Source organism: Felis catus, chromosome D4 (genome assembly GCF_018350175.1).
Source record: "Felis catus isolate Fca126 chromosome D4, F.catus_Fca126_mat1.0, whole genome shotgun sequence".
Taxonomy (NCBI): Eukaryota; Metazoa; Chordata; class Mammalia; order Carnivora; family Felidae; genus Felis; species Felis catus.
In genome coordinates this window covers 21,094,816-21,118,805 of record NC_058380.1, presented here as the reverse complement: position 1 = coordinate 21,118,805, position 23,990 = coordinate 21,094,816, and the positions used below count along the sequence as shown (strand labels likewise).

The 23,990-nt window shown below is 44.5% G+C and overlaps 1 protein-coding gene across 12 annotated transcripts in view; it reads right to left on the bottom strand.

Moving 5' to 3' along the window:
* The window catches only part of TLE4 (TLE family member 4, transcriptional corepressor), a 142,051-nt gene extending 120,699 nt beyond the window's left edge, over nt 1-21,352 (bottom strand). For 7 of the 12 annotated variants that reach the window (XM_023243373.2, XM_023243374.2, XM_023243381.2 and 4 more), the window contains exons 1-4: nt 20,424-21,352; nt 19,464-19,561; nt 18,301-18,364; nt 17,050-17,094 (exon numbers count right to left, since the gene is read on the bottom strand). In XM_023243373.2, the coding sequence (XP_023099141.1) occupies nt 17,050-17,094; nt 18,301-18,364; nt 19,464-19,561; nt 20,424-20,468 (252 nt within the window). In that variant the 5' untranslated portion in view covers nt 20,469-21,352. Of the gene's footprint in view, nt 1-17,049; nt 17,095-18,300; nt 18,365-19,463; nt 19,562-19,880; nt 20,033-20,423 lie in introns of those variants that run through there. The other 5 variants (XM_023243376.2, XM_023243377.2, XM_023243383.2 and 2 more) reach the window with 1 other exon arrangement.
* Between the last annotated feature and the right edge of the window lie 2,638 nt (nt 21,353-23,990).

Genomic DNA, 23,990 nt, shown 5'->3' with positions numbered 1-23,990 from the left:
CCGGCTCTGTGCTGACAGCTCAGAGCCTGGAGTCAGTCTATGTCTGCCCCTCTCTCTCCCTCCCCTGCTTGCGCTCGGTCTCGGGGCCTCTCTCTCTCAAAATAAACGTTAAAATAATAAATAAATAAATAAATAAATAAATAAATAAATAAATAAAATTTCTGCAGAGAATGTGCTCACATGACAAATGAAGTTAAAACAAAATGTACTACTTCATGACTTTTTTTTGCCCATTTACCTAAAATACTGCTCAGGAATTAGAGGTCAATATGAGCAGGGCAGACACTGGAGGATGAGAAGAAAGAGGACAGAATTTGAAAGTGTAAGTACCTGTCACAGTGGGGTCTCAGAGAGCAGAGGAGGGAGAAATGGAAGTGTCTCCCTTCTCTGTAACAAGGTACCAACCCCACCAGTGACCAGCTGGAGTCCAGGCAGGCTACCTAAAACAAGGTACTATTAAAACGACTTCAATTTGCTGACCTGTTACAGAGACGCGGGTCTGGAACATAAGCAAGGCCAGGTTATGCAGATATCACACTAGCTATCAATCCTCACATCCTAAATTGGGGGTGTCATTCAAGCAGCACATGGACTCCCCCATGTACGATATAAAATACATCAGGGAGACAGTAACAACGAAACACAAGAAATTTTAAACATTCCTTGGCTCCTTGCTACTCAAAACATGGTCAGTGGACCAGCAGCATCAGCATCACCTGTGCATCAGAAATGGTGAGTATCAGGCATCACTCCAGACCTGTGGAAACAGAATCTGATTTTAACATGATCCTCAATGTCTTGTGCACACACCGAAGCTTGAGAAGCACCACTTTAGTTCACTGGTCCTCAACCCTGCTGCACATCGGAATCACCCTGGAGCTTTTAGAAAAATGCTGACGCCCAAGTCCAGGTCGTGGGGCCTGGGAACCAGCATTTTATACAACACATTGGTCCAGTTCTATCCCCTCGTTTTATAGGTATGGATGAGAACTGAGACTCAGAAAAGTTAGGTAATTTACCAAGATCACAGAAAGTTACCAGCTGAATTTAGAGGAAATCCTAAAAAAGTATTTAGGATCATGCTGCCCATAAAAATGATGAAGAAACCATTAAGTTAACAATAAACCAAAATTAATTTTAAAGAACTAAGGTTTCATTTTACTACACATATACTTTTTTGTACTTTTATTTTTTCATTTTGTTAATGTTTATTTTTGAGAGAGAGAGGGGCACGAGTGGAGGAGGCACAGAAAGAGAGGGGGACAGAGGATCTGAAGCGGGCTCTGCAATGACAGCTGCGAGCCTGACGAGGGGCTTAAACTCACAAACCGCAAGATCATGACCTGAGCCGAAGTTGGACACTCAACCGACTGACCCACCCAAGCACCCCAACTGTTTTGCACTTTATTTTTTTTTTTTAATTTTTTTTTTTCAACGTTTATTTATTTTTGGGACAGAGAGAGACAGAGCATGAACGGGGGAGGGGCAGAGAGAGAGGGAGACACAGAATCGGAAACAGGCTCCAGGCTCTGAGCCATCAGCCCAGAGCCTGACGCGGGGCTCGAACTCAAGGACCGCGAGATCGTGACCTGGCTGAAGTCGGACGCTTAACCGACTGCGCCACCCAGGCGCCCCTGTTTTGCACTTTAAAAAGAAAGTGAACATATACCTGTCTATTTTATGTATCTTTGAACCCTGCCCAGTATTTTTCGATGGTGGGTAGGCAGACATAATTTTCCATCAGCCACAGAACAACCAGTAGAGACAGTGAAGCCTCAGCCTTGGTTGGGCTTCTGCCTAGGTCAGCAGTTAGCTTCAGAGTGGAAGGATCATGTGTGATTCTTTTTCTAAAATGTCTGTAATATGAATATACTACTTTTTTAGCAAAAAAAAGGAAAAAAAAAAGCAAAAGCACTTTGAAACTGCCTTTTAAAGGTCTTTATTTTACTTACATTGAAAAGTTCAAAAAAAAGGACAGTCGCTATGTGCTGATTATAAAAGTTTCCAAAAGCACAGCACTGGCTCGGGGCACATGGGAGACAAGAAACTTTTGCCACAACTGCTGACCCCTCTGGTGGTTGATGATTATGTCATGACATTTCACCCATAAATTCGCACAAGATGCGTAGAGGTGTGGTGGGAGGTGGGGGTGGAGCGGAGGAAAAAAGCTGTGGTCAGACTTGAAAAAAAAATTACCCCAGAAAAGCAACGTATGTTTCTGACAGTTGAAAACAGACTGCATGACAGACAGCAAAACCACATTTCCGCATGTTTTTTTTTTTTGGAATGGATCTGTGGTTTTATGCCACCAAGCAATATTTTGGTTTACCAAAATGTACACTATGGCCTTTTTAATTTCATGTTTACTTAACTTTCCTTACTATCATTGCTGTTCTCACTCAACTACAGCAGTTTAAAACAAGAGTCTGGGGCGGGGGTTTAAACTACAGAATATGCCACATTACAAAAAAAGAAGAAAATTAACCACACACATTAATTTGCACTGACTAAAAGCATCCATTGTAATTTCAGTATTTAGCTCATACATAATAAACAATGGAGATAATTACTTGTTTTGAAATACAGTAGTTTCTCAAGACAATTACAGACTCAGCCTCACGTTTCCACGAAATTTCTCAAGACAAAAAGGATATGGAATCACTGACCTATCCAGTTGCTGGCCAAATGATATAAAAATTGAAAGGAAACAGGAAAAAAAAAAAAGAATGACTGGAGCAAAGTCTCCACAGCTGATGCATAATTTAGAAGATTCTGTACCTATTTTTAATGTTTAAAAAAAAAAAAACTTTAAAAAGGAAAAAGTAAAAAATCAGGTAATTTGCAAACTCCCACTATTACGTCTATAAAGGTAATGGCAGTAATCAAGCAAAATGACGAAGAACAACACTCGCTCTCATACACTGACACAAAGGTCAAACATGTTCCCTAAAATGGTGAGTTCCTAAACCCACTGTCCACAAAGAGCTGCCTGGCAAAGCCCATCGTGGCCTGGGTATAGAATAATAAGGCACAAATACAAGTCTTATGAAAAAGAATCCTTGAGGTTCTTGGCAGGAATACAGATTTGGCAGGAGATGAAGGGAAGATGCGGCTATGAAGACATGGAAGGCCAGAGAAGCAACAAACTCACTTTTCTTTCCTCCTCTTCCTTCTAGCACTCCCTCCTCCCTAGGCACCTCACTGCCAGCATAATCAAGAGCAATTCCCCTCCCCCTCCGGAAGGTTTCCTTTTCTATCAGTGGTACCATGATTCTGCCAGGCTGCAGTGGTCAATGTCTTAGGAACGAATGCATTTACACACCCGTCGTCCAATGAACTGCTAGGTCACTTGGGTTCCTCCTTGCCAGTCCCACATCCCTCCTCAACCCTGTCCCTCTCCAGTCCTGTGCCTCTCCACTCAAATCATTTCAGCTAAAATTCATTGAACATCTGCTGTCAGGGCCCATGCTAGCTGCTACACCCTCGCCCTCCTGGCTGATTAAAACTTCTTTTTGCCTTCGTTCAACAGCTCACATAATATACTAGCATTCAAGGCCTTCTGTAGATGAATCCCAAATCTGCCTTCTCAACCATTCTCTCCCCCTATCCCAACCAAGCTAGAAATGCTAACCAGAACCTGAACAGACACGGCCCTTTCCCATCTATGTATGTGGCTTCCACTTGGAATCATCCCCTTTCCCTTCTTCTTAGGTGCTCCCCCCGCTGCCCCCGAGGGCCAACTGAAATGTCCCTGAATCTGTCTCAAGAACAGCGCTCTTAATCACTCCTGACTGCCCCTCTTCCGTCTCTGTCAGAGTGCCATGTCAGAGAACTTGTTTTGTTCACACTGGTCCAAATGCCATAAAAAGATTAGCATCTCCACAGAGGCAAGCCTATCCTCTCTTCTAACTCCCTAGACCTCAAAGTGTGCCCCGCAAGTAGTGGGAGGTCTATTAGCATTTGCTCAAAGAACAATTAAAAGCCATCAGGGCTTTTGCCTTAATTCTGAGGTCTCTTGACCAAGCAGCTCTCTCAATGTAGGAGGAATAAAACAACCTCAAGAGGGTTAAGTTCTTGCTCAGGTTTAAAGTCTTTAGATTATCATCTTAGCTTCTGTAGGTCTGGTTCTAGATATTTCTATTTGAGAAGCTACAGATTTCCATTTCAGATAGTTAAAGCTTGGGGTGCGCCTCAAACAAATAAATGTGGCAAAAGTATGCCTTCAAACTGGAAAATCAAATACAGGCATACCTCATTTTACCATTTTACCATGCTTCAGTTTCCTGAGTTTCGCAGATACTGTATTTTTTTGCGAGCTGAAAATCTGCGCCAGCCCATCAAGAAAGTCTATCGGAGCCATCTTCCCAACAACACTGGCTTGTTTTATGCCCGTGTCACATTTTGTTAATTCTCCCAATATTTCAAACTTTTTCATTATTCTTCTATTTCTTAGGGCGATCTGTGATCAGTAATTACAACTAACTGGAAACACAGATGATGGCTAGCATTTTTTACCAAAGGTATTTTTCAATGTAAGTATGTGCATGGTTTTTTCAGACATAATGCTACTGCACACTTAATAGACTACAGTATAATAGGAGCCTAATTTTTATATGCACTGGGAAACCAAAAAATTCATTTGACTTGATTTCAGTATTTGCTTTACAGTGATGGTCTGGAACTAAACCTGACAATACCTCCAAGATACGCCTGAATCAAAGAAAAAAGTGGGAAGTATAAATCTAAGTGGGGAAGCTGGCATGAATACCATCTAACAACCCAAAAGCAACAAAGATCTTACCAGAATGTTTTCTATATGCATCCAAAATTGATGCAAAATATTCTGAATTCTTGCTTCGATTATAAGAAAATCCTATCAGTTCTGCTTAGATCTGGTTACAATAGGTCCCAACTACGAGCCATCTATGAGCATTTGGAAATACACAGCCATACTAAAAAGCCAGGTCTTTGTACATAAATGTATTATGCCTGACCCAGCCTCTCCTAAATCTGCCACCTTGTAAATGGAAGGAAAGGCTCACAAGGACACAGAGCTGCCAAACTGTCACCTCCACATTCCCGGAACCTACATAAAGGTAAAAGCTTAAGAAGGACATTCTGGAATTTTGCAGGGCACAATTTCTCCATTAAGAAGCCCAAACAAGGATTCTGTGTTCTCCAAGTTAGCCAAAAAATATTCAAGCAAGTAAAACTGTGGAACTGCCACCATGTTTTTTATTGGCCACTTTAGGTTAACTATATTTTTTTGAGGTTAACCGATGTAGATGTACTTAGTGGTAATAAGCCACACTCCAAAACAATTCTACGTCCCAAGAAATCAAAAGCCTTTAAAACAGTCACCCACATTCACAGCACAGCTCAACGGAATATGGAGCAGGGGGAGAAGTAAGCCCAAAGTAAAACTTTGTCCCACTGACCAGTGCCGATGCATTCAAAAATAAAACAAATCCAGTTCGGGACTCATAGGCTACTGAGAAAACTCAGGGTTCCGTTTTGTTTATTACAATGTGAGCAGGACTAGACAAAGACAAGATAATGCCCTTTGACCTCAGCAGGAGACGAAGTCAAAGGGTAGAAGGAAGGGCTATTTTCCAGCAAGATCTGCCCTGATCCCTGAACTGGCACAGATCAAGCCAAGGTATCGTGCTCAGTTCTCAAGTGGTTCCAGTCCATCATCTACATCTTGGTACCAACCAGACGACCGTCCAAGAGAATGGCTGAAGTGACCGACAACGTTCAGCATGGACAAACACGGGCTCACAAAGGACAAAACTATTCCCTGCGAAAGGACTAACACTAATTCTGGGGCCCTCAATGGGTAGTCAGGACAAATGGGCCTCACCTAAAGCCAATAAACTTCGACTAGCCCAACAGTCCCAATGAAAAAGCCTCCTTCTAAGAGAAAAGAAAAGAGAGTGGTTTACAGAAGACCATGTAATATCCCCATTCAGAACCTGAAATAAGAGCCTACGACCACCCCTACTGTGCTTGTCATCACAAGAAAATCTGAAAAGATAAGCACGGCTTGACACGTTCTCTCAAACTGACTGAAGTAACTAGGGGAGCCAGGTAAGGCTGACTCTTGGCCTCTAGCCATCCCACGCCAACAGCGCCCCTAAGTTGTGACAACCAGAAACACCTGCAGACACGGCCAAAAACGTCCTTGGGAAAAAGGAACTGCCCCAGTTTGAGACCACTGCTCCAGAGAGTAGTTCTCAAACTCTTTCATTTGTGTCTGGGTTTCCTCACTGGATCGGTGGGTGCTTATGGACTCTTCTCCAACAGAAAAACTTCTGCAAAGAAGTTCAAGGACCATGTGGATCCTTTAAAACCCAGTCAAGGACTCTCCATCCCATTCTCACCCCAGGCTGGCTCTCAATGCATTAGTTCTCTGGACACTCCCATGTGGTTGTAAAAGGTACCGTCCCTGTCCTAGAGACTTCATAGTTAGAAGTACAAAAAAAATCAATAGGCCTGTGGTCATCAGTCCATGAACCAGCAATGAAAATCTGCAATAAAGATGAACCGACTGATTCACTAGCCCAGTGCATGTGTTCACAAAAAAAAAAAAAAAAAAAATTGTCGGAGCACCCAGGTGACTCAGTCAGTTAAACGTCTGACTCCTGATTTTGGCTCAGGTCACCATCACACAGTTCATGAGGTCGAGCCAGGTGTCGGGCTCCACGCTGACAGTGTGGAGCCTACTGGGAATCTCTCTCTCCCTCTCTCTCTCTGCCCCTCCTGCAGAGAGTATGCCCTGCTCATACTCTCTCTCAAAATAAATAAACTTAAAAAAAAAGCACTGGTATTACATACTTTTATATTATGTGTAATAGTAATATTACATGAATCAGTGAATTCTGACCAATCCACTAATTAAATGTGGGACTTAATCATTTGACTTTTGCATCTCATTTTATTCATCCACAGGATAGGGAAAACGCTTTAGCAAACATTACTGACTTAAATAATGGATGAGAAAGTACCTTGTAAAATATATAAAGTACTATATAAATTTAAATATTCATTCCGGGGGCGCCTGGGTGGCGCAGTCGGTTAAGCGTCCGACTTCAGCCAGGTCACGATCTCGCGGTCCGTGAGTTCGAGCCCCGCGTCAGGCTCTGGGCTGATGGCTCAGAGCCTGGAGCCTGTTTCCGATTCTGTGTCTCCCTCTCTCTCTGCCCCTCCCCCGTTCATGCTCTGTCTCTCTCTGTCCCAAAAATAAATAAACGTTGAAAAAAAAAAAATTAAAAAAAAAAAATATTCATTCCGACTCCTAGTCTCATCAGGTTAATTTTGGGCTAAAACAAACAAACAAATTCAGAGAATAGATGTTTAAAGAGACTTGCTAAGACTAAAAAGAAGTGATAGTAAATCTCAATTTCTAGTCATACGGTCACAGAAAATAACAAACCAAAACCAAAGGGTCATTTTAGACCAGAGGAGCTAAAAGGGATCTCAATGTTGTTTTCTACTAATTGAAACTGAGAAAAGTGTGGTCCTGAGAAGTTAAGGTACTCAGCAGTATCACACAGATGGTCACTGGTAAGGTGAGAACTAGAACCTGAACCCCCTGAGTGGGTCAAGTATTGGGGCGGGGGGAGAAAGAGAGCAAGAGAGGAGAGAATGCTGGTAATAAGAGTATTCCAAACCCAGCGTTTGGAATATGGCAGAAATATCTATTATACCAATGATCTGAAAACGGAGCCAAACCCAGGACCTATTTCACTGGTTGGTTGATCTCAAGAAGTTACTTGATTTCTGTATCTCAGACTCTTCATATATAAAATGGAAATAATAATATACTATAATCTCATAAGATTATTGTGAGATTAAGTGAAATATTATTCACGCAATAAGCTCTCTAAAATCACTGTTACAATCGTGACTCTTTCAGTAACACTATACCATCTCCACTGATAAAAAACTAACATATCTTTAAAGTTCCTTGTCCCTGGAAAAGAACTAGACACTGGCATTTTTACGGACTTGGAGGGTAGTTAGCTAAGCACACCACAGTATGGTTCAGACCCGTATCTCCCCACACTCATTCAAACCACATGTGCACAGACTTATTAATAGTAAAAAGGATTCTCCAGATTAACACTGACTAGTGATATAGTGATGTTCAAACTGAATTTTAGATTCAGCTGGGACGCATTCATGTTTTCATCTTTAAAAAGGCAGATTCCACATGCTGAAATACATATATTCTACTTTATCCTAACTCGCTCCCGAAGGGCACGCCGAGCTAGGCCGCTTTTACTTCCCTTTCCGTCTGTCATTTTTTCCACGAACTTAACAAGTAGGCACCACAGGCCTAACTAGGCTTGGAAACTCCACTTTTTGTTATCCTGCAACCTAACTATTAGGCCTTAAAAATAGGAGATCACACATATTCTCGGCTAACTCAATCTGAATGTGAGCATTCCCTTGTCACCAGATATTTCTTGAGCACCTTCTGTGTGACAGGCACAGTTCTCAGTACCAGGGACACCACGGAGAATAAACACACTGTTCCCATGAAGCTTACATGCTAGTGGGACAGGGGACCCTGGCGAGAAACAAGGCTGTATCAAGTACAGTGTGTGTGCATAGCATATTTGAAGAATGCAGGAAAAGCCAGTTTTATTAAGCACTTTGCTAAAAGTGGATCTGGGCTTCATACTTTAATCTGCGATGGTAAGCCTCCCTTTGGGCAAGGCCCAAGCACTGGAAGGGTAGAGAAGAAAAGAGAAAGGCTCTGTACTCACACACAAACGCCCAGATCAGATCTCTAGCTCGAGAGGACCCCTAACACCCCCTGGAGCCAACAGCATTCCCGAGCTCTTCCCGCTGCATACAGCCAAGAACGTCACAGGAACAGCACACTATCTGTTGTCTGGAAACGGCACGGTCAGTGAAGGGAGCCCTGGAAGGGAAGTCAAGAAACCTACTTCCTTTTCTGCCAGTTACTCTCGCTATGCGACCTCAGGCATGTTCACCGACCTCCGTGAACCCTAGGCTCCCCGCCCGCGTGCTGATCCTCCTGTACTGTGACACTGGGCTAGTCTCTTAAGCCCTTAAGCCTTAGTGTCATCTGTTCAAGGAGGCCAGCGGAATGACACTGCTTGGCAAACTGTCGAGTACTCCACTGACAGAAGCTATTTAAATAAATACACGGATCCAAAGCTTGCTACTTGCTTTACAGGAACATCAGGAAGATTAAGGAGAACATATAAAATGCCTTAAGCTCTCTGTAAAGAGAGAGTGTTATGGGGTACTAGTGCTCATAATTTCTACAATTACTATTCTTTCCAGTTATATTTCCTTGTATTTTCAAATTCCTTAACCAAAATCATCCACAAACCCAGAGACGCAGAATACAGAGCGAAAATAAGAGCAGTGTCCTAATTAGAATACTGCTAAGTGGAATAAGCTTGCTAAGAAATCAGGAAGCAGATACCCATCTTCCCCTCCGCAACCTCTCCCTGCCAGGGCCGCTGCCCAGGCCGGGTCCCCGCAGGGGTCCCAGGTACACCGCGGCCACCCAGACCACAGCCAGAGCCGGCGTCCCGAGCTGGGAGTGCAGCCACGCTTTCTTTCCGAGAAATGGGAGACGCTCCCTTCGCAACACAAATCCTGAAGTACCTGTGAACAAAGTCCTCAAAAATAATGACCAAGGGACACAACTCACCAGAACACTGAGTCCCTAAGGGGCATTCAGGAGCATCGTCTTTCGCTTCTCTGACAGTCCAGTTAAAAAACCCACACCTTGCCCTTCATCCACCTGCTGGATGGAGCACAGGCAACACAATGAAGCCCTCCGGAGAAAGTTTTGGCCGGGTGGTAGAGAACCAGCAAGGGCCTGGCACAAACACTGGGTCAATTCCAATGAAAATAGAGTATATAAATTTGTGTTGATGAATGCTGGCTAAGTCCCTCTTTACAGATATAAAGCAACTACCACCGACAGCTGTTACTGAGGCAAAGTCAAAAACCCGCAAAGCCCTTCTCACTTAAAGTAGAGCAATATTAATTTCATGAATTTGGTCTGCAGTACACTTGGAACGAGTCAAGTCCTAAGCCTCACAAACTGTCCTTATCAGTGTAAACACTCTGATTTACAGAGTTGCTCCCCCCCCCCCCCCACCCCACACGCTGTCTCCTGCTCTTCTCCAGTAGCCCAGTTCACAAAAGTGATAACCCAACCACAAGACTACTGGATGTGCCTCCCTTGCTGGTGTGCTGGGGCTTTTTAAGGGGAGGTGTGAAAGGGGATCGAGCCAAAGTACCTTCTAAAAATCACATCCCCTTCACTGGCTCCATGGCCGTCAAATACCTTCCTGCCATCCTGACGTAATAAGCCAGACTACCCAGTCACGTCAAAGGTAGTGAAAATGTCCTCGTTAAAAAACAGACCAAAAATAAATAAATAAAGCCCACAAATAACTTTTCTAAGTCCACGTTTTAAACATCTAATTCCCAACGTACTTTACCTACTCCATAACACAAAAAGAAAAAAAAAAAAGTAAAAATTCTAGGAGAGAAAAGGTGGAACCGAGGTGTGAGCACAATGGCCGCCGCCAGCAGGGTCTGACTTCACTAAGGCTGCAACATCACCTCAAGGCATGAGATAGTTCAACCCAGCTCAAAGGTATTATTACTTAGGTCACAAAGAACTCTGCCCAGAAAAACAAAAAATAAAATCAATATCCAGGAGGGATTAAGGGGCAGTGAGAAGGAAATATCCCTTTGTTTGAATGCTCTAAAGAAAATCTCTCACCAGTAAAAGCAAAATATTTACCTTCATTTAAAAGTTTTGAGTTGTATGTGATTTCCTGCATCTAAGAGCCTCTTTCTGAACTACAAAGAGGCCACAAAACATCACATTTTCCCCTCCCCATTTTCCCCTTCAAAAACCCACAAGATGGTGATTAAAAAACAGCCCCTTGTCTTCAGGCATAGTTTTAGAAGCCACAAGGAAAAGATAAAAGTTAAATGGAAGAACAAGTCTGTAAACAAATGAGAAATAGGTTGCCCACGGAGGAAGCAAACTCAGTCTTGATAAGCAGGCAGCTCTCCTTGCTCCATCCATGGGAGATTCCAAGCGAAAGAGACCCTCACCCCCTCACCCACTGACAGAGTCTGAAGGACGCTCCAGGGGCTCTGGGCATGAGCCCAGAAGTTCAGTGACTTAAGGACAAACCCCAGGCTACACCAGTCTCCCAGGCGCTCTCCATTCCCAGAAGGACCCGGGGGCCTGACCTATCAGGGCCTGCCAACCCAGGGCAGACCTATCTCCCAAGAAACATCCTCCCAGGTAAATTCATCTTTAGTTCTGAATCCACTACCTAATAACTACATCACCTTGTGCAGATCTCATCCTGTTTAATCACCCTTTGATTGGACATAATCCCTTTCTTAGGATCATTGTGAGAATAAAGAATTCTGGCAGTGTGCCCAGATAAGTGCCTATGCCGGATACATAAAAAACGTTCACTTCCATTGAGAGGAAATCCCAATTCCACTCAACGCTCACTACTTCAGGTGAACAATCTTCAGATACTCTAGAAGACCTCAAAAAAGAGAAAATTCAGAACTCAACACATGAGAAGATGAGAAAAGAAAAAGGGGGAACCCACACCATTCAGAAAACACCCCTCATTATGCACCTACCCTGACAGGTTAAATTTCCTCCTCATACATCTGCTTCTCTTCAAAGCCCTGTGAGAAGTAAAGTGACAGCTTACTGGGTCCTGCCCAAGGCACTGCCGCTTGTATCAACTGTCCTAATGCTAGATCCTCTCCGAGTTTTGGAAAAAAATACATAATTTAAAATCTACAGACATCTAGATTTACTAAGTAGGGCTGAAGTTGGGTCCTTATCCCAAAATGTCCAGATCAGACAGGCAAGGGGTAAGAAAACACCACCATCTGCTTAATATTAATTGCAAAGTATTACCGAAGTATCACTGAAGGCTCGGTAACCCTGCACTAGAAGAGGTGGCTTTAAGCCTCGATGAAAAACACACACAAAATCACAAGAAGCCCCTCCCCCACCCGAGCAAGCACATGCTCTTCTAATTGTATCTGGAGGTTTTCTGCACCATCATCGAAATCTCACTTGTAATCTCTTTTGAGATTTTCCAGCGCCGTAGTGTCCACCCACTATTCACCAACCTCTAGACTATTACCCTAATGTTGATACAGCAAAAGAAAGCTCTGCCAGTAAAATTTTCATCGGCTTATTCCTTTCAGCTAGAACATCCCACCTTTCGTAATAGTTCACTTTCATTAGTATACAAGAGTTCGATCATTCATTTCTGGAAAAAATAACTAGTCACTGTGCGGGAAGACAAGACACATTTTTGCCTACATTCTCAAACACCTATTCGTGCACCTAATCCTCCTAATCCAAGCGCTTATTGTCCAAGACAAAAGCTGTGTAAGAAACTAGGAATATTTTTAAAAAATACTTTTCTTATGGCAAAGCTGCTCTAAGCAGAACTTTAAACAAATGGACCTCCATCGCAAGCACTGTTCCCAAATAAATTTACTGCACCCTCGCATCAAGACCACTCAAGGCTGGAATGTGATGCCAGTCATATATTACTTCAACCTCAATAAATCTCTTTTTATTCCTCAAATCCTGGGCTACTTTCTCAAATAGTTCGCGAAAAAGCACCAACCTAATTAACAACAGCTTCCTCTGCAACAGTGGCCTTGATTTCACTTATTTACACATTAACTGCAGCCTCCTTTTGGCCAATCCAGTCTATTCTCTGTACCATGCCGAGCCTTTTATCTGCCCTGGACAGCATTTTCTCCAGCAGATGAAGTAGATGCCGATTGATTTGCTGTCGAGCATGGTAAATTAATAGCAACAAATTGCTGAGGGCCCGTCTCGCTGCTCCACCATGCTTCGGCAGTTTTGCTTTATTTGCTCCATGATGGGCAGCAGTCGGCCTCTTCAAGTCAATTTCTTCTTAACAACCTGCAATACTTTTCAATGGTGAAAATAGAGCTGTTCCTTGTAAGTCAGAAATCAATATCCTATTGCCCTTAGAAAATGCTAAACAAGCAGTATTGGCAATCCACTTGGTACTAGAGGGTATCAGATATAATGCAAATCCATACTGCTTCCCTCCTTGTAGTTATTACAGTTTGCTAAAAGGTTCCTAATGTCATTTATCATCATTTACCATCGACCAGAGAGGCTATGATTATGATATCCTATCAGTTGGCAAGGCCCTTTCATTTCTATTCAATTAATATTTTAGCAGCACTCAAATGGTTGTGGCCCAAGTCTCATAATAAAATTTACATGGCTTGGAGTGAAACAGGAATTCTCCTGCTCTGATTAAAAAATAATAATTATATTTATATATAAAAATACACACACACATATACACACATGCACAGAAACACACAAACGTGTATATTGAGAGCACAGTATTTACTTTTTTAGGTTCTAAGTGTTGTAGATTTCCAAACTTTTCTAATTCTAAAATTCAAATACTAAGCTAAGTTTTTTTAGAAGCAAAAAGACCTTCAGATTACAGAAGACTGACTATGAGAAAGTCACAAGATGTCCTCAAAACGTGGTATATTCATCTCCGTTCGCAGCTCCTCTCGGTGGAATTCACATACCTACTGTTCCTAATCAACATCCAATATTCACTTTTTAAAGAGGTAACTGCTGCTGTCAGATTACATCAGGGAGGTCTTCTTTAATTACGGCATTACAGGTGAAGGATGAGAATGAGCAGCATTTAGCAATGTTATCAACTGCATGCATCACCCTGCTGTGCCCACGGTCACTGACCCATTTAGAAGCCACACTGCATTTATAAAGAGGAACAATCAATGGGGTGCCTGGGTGGCTCAGTCAGTTGACTGTCCGACTCTAGGTTTCGGCTCAGGTCATGATCTCACCATGGTTTCGTGGGTTCAAGCTCCACATGGAGCTCTGTGCTGGCAGCTCAGAGCCTGCTTGGCATTCTCTCTCTCCCCCTCTCACTGGCCCTCCCCCATTCGTGCTGTCTCTTTCTCAAAATAAATAAAACTTAAAAAAAAAAAAAATCATCAAAAATAGTAACAAGTAAACCGTGAGCCAACTGTCCCATCCACCCCAAAAAATAAACACAAAACCCAAAAACCTCACTGGGAAATCCTTAGGGAACACAGGCCAATGTTCTTTCATTTAAAAAAATTCCATTATGCAGACATCACAGTAAAACATGTGCCATTTCTAACTATGTCCCATTTGTCATCTTCGTGTTCATGCTGGAACTTGAGACAGTGGTGAAGCATTAATTCACATTATGGCCTACAATGCTCCATTCTAACTTTTCTGGGTTTGTTTCCAGTTTCCTTGGCTCAGCTCTATCGATCCTACTAAAGAGTCGCAGAAATTAGATTCATATTTTATGCTCTAATTCCATGTCATGTCACCCAGTTCTCCTTTAAAAAAAAAAAAAAATCAACTAATTCTACCAGACTAATGCTATTTACTCAGTTACCAAAATTTAAATTAATTATGTTCTCAAACATAATTGTTAAAAATTGGCAACATTATGCAGGCTTAATTAAGATTAAATCCAATTTACTAAATGTACTTTAATTGGTACTAATTACATTAGCTTTCATTTCAGAATGACAAATTCCCCATAGATTTCACTCTATAGTCTTCTATCAGAATCAACACAGGGTGACTGACGACGAACATCATACAGAAAGGGGAGGGGCCATAATACCAGACCCCCACCCTGTCTGTCACCGCTCTATGCTTTTATCCTTTTATCAATTTGCTAAGTCACAGAGTCATGACTCCATCACAGCCATCATTTTCTGTTCCAATGAAAAATTTCTCTAAAAATAAATACTCTGTGGCTGGCAGCAGCCAAGAAGAACAGGAGCGTTAACCAAAAAATACACAAAGGTTTCAAATATCAGGGCCACCAATTACTAGGGTACTTCCAAGGACTCCGGGGACTCCTACTCTTGAACCCTTCAGAGACACAAATCTAATAAGTGAATAAGCCTAACCCGATCTTGAGAACTAGGCCCAATTATGCCGCAGGGCAACTTCCCTGCATTATTGCTGCTTTCCATTACGAGGGTATCCAGCGAGTGCATCTGGAAGAGAGGCCAAGAGGAACCAAGGCTGTCTGCCTAGGAAAACAAATAAAGACAGATATGCCTCTGTGCTTAAGGGGGGAAAGAAAGAAAATATAATAAGTAGGTGGTTTGCAGGGCTGTCTGTATTTCATAATGTGATAAACTGCCCTCAGGATTCTTGATATGATTGAATTTTAAAAGCAAGGGGAAAAAAAAAAAAGGGAAAATGTACTCCATTCTCAATTTTAAATGGACGGCATGTGAGGCCACCTGGACAAGAGGATGACAGAATTACGGAGGTACAAAATGTGTAAAATTAAGGGATCTTACACACAATCCCCCCCTCGCCACAGAAATGCATACAATCAAATACAAGCTCTGGGTCTCTCAGAACTGTAAATGTTATGTATAAAGAGATCTGGAAACTAAGTGTTATGGTAAATAAGACACAGGAGGAGAAATAAAGGAACATTAATCATCTGGTTCAATCTTTAAAAAGACACTAATTAATCCTGGGATGGTGGGGTGAGGACAAAAAAAAAAAAAAAAAAAGACATGTACAAGATCCAGACCTAAAATGACACGTAATGAGCATAATTAACAAACAATCTCTCTCATATAATTTACTCCTGTAAGGTACAGCTAAGAGGAGTCCATCCATAAGCTTGATGGATTTTTTGGAGGGGATATTTTAATACGCAGCAAACTATATTGTGTTAATACTGACATACGTAAACAGCATATGATAAAAACAAAAGTACCTGAAATCAAGTCTTCAGCTTAAGTAACAACTCCCTTTTTCCAACTTTCTGTTTTCAAATACTGTCTATCTGATGGCTTTTTTAAAACACGCATCTTTTAAATATCTACTACCTGTAAGTATGTGATTATATCCAGAAAGGAATCCGTAAGTACTAAAAGCCTAATAATATGTGACCATTTTATAGGTTATAAACTTAGAAAATAAGGACATCTACCACGAGCATCAACAAGCAATGAAGAGCATTAAGTTTTCCCTCATCTTTTCCCAGCAGGTAAACACATACACACCTATTCTAAAGTAGCTGATGAAACAGACCTGAAGCACTTTCACCAGGAGATCAGTAAAAATAAATTATTGCTGCCAAACAATATTTTTTACATATATGCTATTTTTCTATCTAGAAAATTTAAACCAAACCATTTAATTCAGTTGCCTGCATTTAAAAAAAAAAAAAAAAAAGCTGTTTGAGTCATACCTCTCAACACTTTCTGACTAATCATTATGGTTTTTGTTTTGTTTTGTTTTGTTTTTTGGCTGAACTAATTACTAGATTTGAAGACTCAGTGGTGTTGAACCTGATCACAACCTCCTATCTGGCTCAATTTACTGCACAAATTTTGGAAGTACAGTTACAATTCCTAGTAAGACCCAACTAAGTAGCCTCGGGGGACTGGTACAAGGATTTTATTTTACATCAATTTCTTTTGTAGCGCTACAGATTTCATTTTGATCCTCCCAGCTCACCCTCTATCCATTCTTTCACACCAAGCCAAGGAAGGTTCCACACAATTTACAGTTTTCTTTTTAATATTCGCTAAGAAAAGCCCTCTCCTAGGACAAGTTTGCAATGCCTGAAATACACACATCAACTCTTTCAAAAGAAAAACAAAACCTATTTTAAAATTTAGCATCCTGCCTTTGAAAGTGTACAAAGTTTAACATGAATTCAGACACTTTAAGTCATGTTTTTAAATGATTAAAATTAGGGGAATATGCAAAAAGGATGGGGAACCACACCTGAAAAGATAGCATTGTTTCCCGTACAGTCTTTTAAAATACAGACAGCCACAAAAACGTGCAGAATAAAATTGCGAAACATACAATTTTCTTTCTAAAGTATACAGTATTACTGTCATTTCAAATGGTATAAAGAAGTAACTTACCTGCTTGTGCATTTCTATATTCAACCCATAGGACATCTCATAATACTGTCAAAGAAGGGAAAGCAATTAATTTCGTGCTTTTCATTGGTCTCCCTAGTTTGTTCCCAATGCTCCAACTGTGTTTAAAACAAACGTAAAAGCCTCACCTAAACCAAAATAACCATAATACTTATGCTGCTAAAGAGGAACACTTAGCTGAAAAACTAGAAGCCACCCTAAGACACAGACTCTAGGAAAATAACTCACAAAAATCAAGTTCACACATAGCATTCTTAACATCGCCAGTTCTCTTTATACATCACAAACAGATGCATCAAAAAGGTCTGATGAAAATTTGGTACCATATGGACTCTAATTCCTAGGCACAGCGGGCAAGTTAATGGCAAGAGTCTCCTACAAACGCTGACGCTTTGAAAGAACTGTTCAGAAACGTGATGCTACTTCAGAGTTCTCTCATTTTTAGTGTACTGCTCATGTTCATACATTCAAAGGAAAAGGGCTTGATAGGAAATGAATGAGTTACTCTGAAGCCTTTATGAACAAGCATAAAAACATGCTTGGTAAGACTTCTGAGAAAGCAGATCTGATTTTTTTTTTTTTTTCTTTTTTGGACGTGTAACGTAACTGTCATTACAGAAATTCTGGCAGAACAAATCAGTTATACAGGGGCCGACAACACTCCTCAAACCAATGGAACACCACAGAAATTGAAAACACACAAAACACATGCAAAGACACACAAACTAGTAACCTAAAAAGCGGGAAAAATTTGAAAAGGTGTCTGGTGTCTGGGTATCTGTCATTCTCTAAGAGAAATGAAACATTAAAAATATAACTGTGTACGGACAAACTGGTTAAGATTGTTTGGAACAAGAACAATAAAACAACAAAGAAAACCACTAACAGAGAAACATTTTGCCTGTGACTCTACACAAAACATAAAGGAGGTTTGGGTTTGTTTGTTTGTTTTTTGGGGTTTTTTTTTTTTTTTCCAATCTATAAAAACAAAGCCCAGAGGATTATACCCCACACAGCTGAACTTTTTGAAAATGAAATCAAAGCCGGTTGTCAGAGGCAAGTTCTAACATCCTGGAATTACAGGTTGCTAATGGTCACATTCCCACAACCTCAACTACGCTGGCACTGTGACTGGGATCTATCCTACAGCCTCCAGCAATCTGAACATACCCTTCCTTGCTTTTGGTATCCTAAACTAATAGGCACTTTGAATCTGTGACACAGTTTTCTTACCATGACATAATGCCGCTGCATCTCGGTCTTCTCACTGGCCAGTTTCTCACATTCCAGCTTCAGGCTGTTCAAGACATAATGAAATCTAAATACAATGCAGACCTTGACTTACGTTCTTCAAAAGTAAACACGCATTCCCTCCTCTAAATCATCACCTACAAAGCGCCAAATCAAGTATCTTAAATACCGCCCTCATTACCGAAGGAGAGAAAGGGGTGACTGGAAGGAGCCTGGACTTGCCCTTTCAAGAAGGACCAAAAGCGGGGGTTTTGTTTAAGAAAAAAATCCTCTGGCCCATTTAATTCCAGAACCGCATTGAGAAACGAACGTTCACTAAATTCATTTAATGAAAAAAGAAGAAGAAAATAAACATCAAGAATGTCTACACACCCAAACACAAATTTAAGTCCCCCCAAAATGTCATAAGGGGTTTTTTTTCTTTCATGTTCCGCGAAGAGATTAACGAAAATATGAATCAAGCATGTCTTATGAATGATGTCTTATTTGTTCCCTCCAAAACAGAGACAAGTTTAATACCACCACCCAGGGGCAAAGTGTGGATCGGGTTCAGTGGCTTGCTTAGGTTCTTGCATTTAAGAAAGAATTCCACGTCATTAGAAAGCCAGTGAAAGAAAAATATTTCAAAGGCACTCCAAGTCCAACGGTCGTCTCTAAGAAGAAAACATTTTTTCAGCATAAAAGTAATGAAATCGCTCACTTGCGACTTCCCAGGGCTCTCAGCTCTCGGTATTTCAGTGGAATGGCAGAAAAAAGTGAGACGGAATCAAGCCCGGAGTAATAAAGAACCAAGGAAGTCAAAAGGCCCCAGAATCTTCCCAACCTTCCATTCTCCTGGCCCCAATAAATCAATATCGAAAGTTTGGCCTCAGCATTTTCCAAGTCTCCCCAGTTTCGATTGTTCTGCCTCCTTTTTATTTATTTATTTACAGAAGGGAAGAATGCTTAATTTCTTTACACCTGCCTAAGGAAAAGAGGCCTTGCCTTGCCCTTTCTGCCCACAAGTAAAAATGATAATACCATCCCCGCGGCGGCCAAAAAAACAAGGGGGGGGGTGGGTGTTTGTGTGTGTATGTGGGGCGGAAGGGGGGGGGGGAGACAAGAGCTAAGCAAACAGGAGGATCAGCTAAAGTCAATATCGTTACCTGTGGTATTGAGCCTGTAAAAACTGAAACTCTTCCTTAATCCGATCACAGGACTCGGAAATTGTAAATTTAAAGGGTTGAGCAGGCTGATGCGGTGCCTAAAGAACAATAAAATATTTAATTAGCCCACATCACAGGCGAGGCAGAGATGGAGAAAACACACCACGCGGCGCTAGCGGGGGGTGGGGGGGGTCACCGCGTAGGCAGGCAAAGAGCGATTAAAACTCTCATCTAGCTCCCCCACCCCACCCCCGCCTCGCCGCACAGCCCGCCAGGGGCCGGTTTCGGGGTGGCCCCGGGCCCCCGGGTCCGCCGGCCCGCCCCGGACCCTGCGGGTTCGAAACCCCGCTCCTCTCCCTCGCCCACCGCAGACGCCCCCACCAGGCGTCCGGCGCGCCGCGCCCACTCCCTCCCCACCCGGAATCGAAACTGGCCCGTCGGGGGGACTCGAGCCATGGCGTCTGGCCGCGGTCAGGTCGGGGGAGGGGGGACGCAGCCGCCACCCTCCGCGGCCAGCTGGCGGGCTCGCTCGCGCGTCCCCGGGGCCCGCGGCGCGAGGGGCCGGCGCCCCGCACTCTCGAGCCGCAAGCGGGACCAGCCGCGCCGCCGCCGAGGGCGCCCTCCCCGCCCCGCCGCGGAGTCGCGCCTCCTCCATCGCTCGCCACCCCCCCCCTCCCCCAGAGGAGTCGCGGGGACGGCGAACCGCTCGGCGCGGCTTCCAGGGGCTTCAAAGACAACAATAAGAAAATGGCTACAACTCAATTGCCTCTCCGCACCCCCTAGGAGAGTGCCACCGCGCCGGGGGGTAGGGGGGATGACGGCGGGCGGCTCCCCGAGCGGGCCGCGGGGCGCGGGCCGCCCTCCCCGCCCCTCCGGCCCCAGACACAACTCGGCGCGCAGGGGGCGACGCGGGGAATCCCCCCGCGCTCGGCGAGCTCGCGCCCCGCCGCCCGCACTCACCGGGTGTCTGGTCTGCGGGTACATCTTGCTCAGATCGCGAATCATCCAAACCGATTTAGTTGGCTGCGCTGGGCAGAGGCGCGCGGCTCATTGGCTTTAATGGCCCCGAGAAGGAGGAGGAGGAGGAGGCGGCGGCGGAGGCGGCCGGCCAGGTCCGAGGGGCGGCTCGGGCGGTCCCGGCCCCCGCCGGGTCTCGCGTGACGCGGGCGGCAGGAACGCGCTGCGGCGGTGGCGGCGGCTGGGTGCGGGCGGCCGGGCCGCTCGGCATTCCTCGCGGGCGTCACTGGCCCGCCGCGGGCATTGTCCGGCGCGCGTCTCCCGCGGCAACGCTCCGACGTTCGCTCCGCCGAGGCGCGCCCGCCGAGCCCGGCGCCGCGGCCGCGCCGCTCCCCCGGGCCGGGAAAGTGCGAGCTCCGCGCACCAGCGCCCGCCGGCAGCGCCGCCCGCCCGCTCGCTCGTCCCACTCCAAACTTTTTTTTATTTGTCTTTTAATTGGTTGTTATTCCTCCGAATGAATGATCTCTCTCTTCTTTCCTAAAAGCAAACACAAACTCCTTTGGTTCGGAAGAGGTCTCGGCGGTGCTTTTTGGTTTCTCTGGAGATTTTTTCACTTCACAGCAACGATCTTTTAAAAGGCACCTTTTAGCTTCTTTTACCACATCTCATTTCCTTATTTTTCTTCCTTCCTGTTTTCTTGTCTTTTTTTTTAACCCCAAATTGAAGGGGATTATAAAAATAAAAGAGAGTGAAACGCTTGCGGCTTTTTTTTTTTTAATTCTCTCTCCTTTCAAACTCTGCGAACACCACCTCAAAATAATATACAAGTGTGTGAGAGAGGGGGAAGAAAGCAGCCAACAGCCCAAACACCCGCTCAGAACAGCTCTAACAACACGCTCTGTGTAGGTGACTTCTTTGACCAAATTTAGCAGCAGCTAATCATTAACATTCTGATACATATTCACAACCGTCCGTGGAGGGACCGCAAAGCATCCCGGGAGATGTAGTCCACCCCCAGCGACCTCGGTTGAGGATTCGGCCAGATTGACTACAATCACCGGCCCGCCACGCGACTGCTCTGGGGCGCTCTTCAAGCGCCCCGCCCACCCTCGGCGCGGTAGGCGTCTCCAGCAACCAATCAGAGGTGGCTGAACATTAATCGCCGTTCTGTGTTACTGCCCATCATTTCACTGCTGACAAATGGCGAGCCAGAGGGGAGGAGCAGGCCGGGCTGGAGCCCACGTGGGGGCCGGGCGTCGTCTGCGGTTCGGGCCAATGAACGGAACGGGATGGGGTTAGCGGAGGCGGAGCGGAGACGGCCCGCCCAAGGCGGAGCTTCGCCTTGGCTGACGTTCCTTAGCGCGAGCGTTCGAACCGGGGAAACATTTGTTCAGCTGTCAATCAAAGTAACGTGGGCCTGGGAGTAGCGGCGGCGGCGGCGGCGGCTGCTGCTGCTGCTGCTGCTGCTGTTGCTGCTGCCCTGGCTGCATCTTCAGAACTGGGTGTTGGTGGCGGTGGTGGCGGCAAAATAAAGAGGGTGGAGGGGGCGGTAAGGCTAGAGGCTGGTCAGAAGATCTCCTTCCGAGTCTAGTCCTTCCTTCCGCCCCCCTCCAACCTAAACAACACTCGGCCCCTTGCTCCTCGGCCTTGCCAGGAATGCGGACTAATTAGGGTCCAATGTCTCCTTAAAGAGACAAGCTCGGCCTTGTGTAACGCGCCGAAACCCCTGTTGAGACAAGAGAGGGAGGATCACACCGATCCCACTTCGTTCGGTTCACATCAATTTTACGCGCCGCTGGAGCCGGCATAATTTTCCGTGTGAACGCGATCTCGGGCCCCTGTTCTTGTTTAGAGCAGGAGACGGAGCTGCGAGACGCTTACTGGGGCAGGGGGCCGGGGTACGGGTGGGGAGGGCGCCCCTCCGAGGCCCGAGGGGCTGTGATTGTCGTTTAACCCCGAAGTGGGGCCGATTTTCTCAAGCAACTATGCGAGAAAGCTCCCCAAGTCGCTCTCCTCGAGAGCCGCGGGGGCGCAACCGTGGAGCCTCGGGGTGGGGCTGGAGGCCCGGGGGCAAGGGTCGCCAGATTCCCAAAAGAACTTTGTCGAGAGGGCCACTCTCACTCCGCAGACTGCAGTCGGTCAGCACTATGGCAGTGTCAAGGGGGTACCAGACGCAGGTACTGGGCAGAAAACGCCCCTGCGCCCCTGAGATGCTCCTTCCCCCCTGATCAGTAGGAAGGAGATTGCCCCCTCTTTTTCCTGCTCTTGGGAGAAGCAAGTCAAGCTTGACGCGGTTGAAACCCGCTAGGAGGCCAAGCGGACCACGAGAGAGGGTGGGTCGGCCACCCCCGGAACACGGTCCGGGAAAGTGGGGGTGGTGCAGGGGCAGAGGCCAGGGAAGGGGCATTTTTAGGGAAGGAGCTAATGAGGAGGGGACCGACTCTGTGACAAGAAGAAGGGGCCCGAGGCAGACAGCGCCTTCTTAGTCCTCATCCAGCCGGGGTTTGCTCCCTGGTTTAAGGGTTGTCGGTGAAGCTGGTAGCCTTTCCTAGTAACCCTCTAGCCTTTTGGGGGTGTGCAGGAATTCAGAAAAAGTCAGATTGAGAGTTGACTAATTTAAGGGTCTGTTTTGGACGTTCATTTCTGAGTGTCTTTTGCCTACTCTATCTTGAGACGTTGGCAGAGATGGTTCAGCATTAGTGGAAAACCAGTCTTCTTAATGATATCCCACGCCTCAGTGGACAATCAATGACTTACTGTCCAAGTTAGCACATTCCATGGGCTTCTTCCTGTGCGGGCAGTGTGGAAGGCTGGTGCAAAGGAAGGCTTTGAACGTCTTCACAATGTAAAGTCCATCCCCAAACACTTTCAGCAATTCAATTCAGCGAATACTTTCTCCATCCCCCAAAATAAGAGGATGGGCAGTTTTCTGAACCTCCTCTGTCCGATGTGTCCAGTTCAAAATGAGATGTGCTGTAAGAACACACACGAATTCCGAAGAGTTAATTAAAAAAAAAGTAAAGTGAAATAGCTTAATAATTTATGATTACATGTTGAAATTCTAATATTTTAATATGATTGCTTAAACAAAACATGTTGCTATAGTTAATTTTTGTCTGTTTCTTTTTTGCTTTTTTAACCCAGATACTAGGAGAATTTCAATTACTTGATGGAGCCCACATATTTTCACTGGACAGCACTGTTTTTGAAACATTCCTAAGAACCCAGAGTTAGAAGAATTAAGTGATACAGTTTCTACACTAGGACAGTGAATTTTCTAAGAACACCAGCAACAATCACGTTTTATTCTATGGTTGGTTATTTTCTCCCAGTGGAGCTTTTCAATAGTTGGTTAAATGACCCACAGCACCTCTGTAGGAAGTTCCGTGCTATCTGTTCTTGCCAGAATGTTAGCAAGTTCCATAAGAACAAGAATTTGGTTAAGCTCACAGCCACGCTCCAGATGCTGTCCGGCACATAGTTGGTGCTCAGTAAATATCTGCTAATGGCATTAATGAGCAAACACCAAGTTGTATCAGCACGGAAAGCTTCTGTATCTTTTGGGCCATA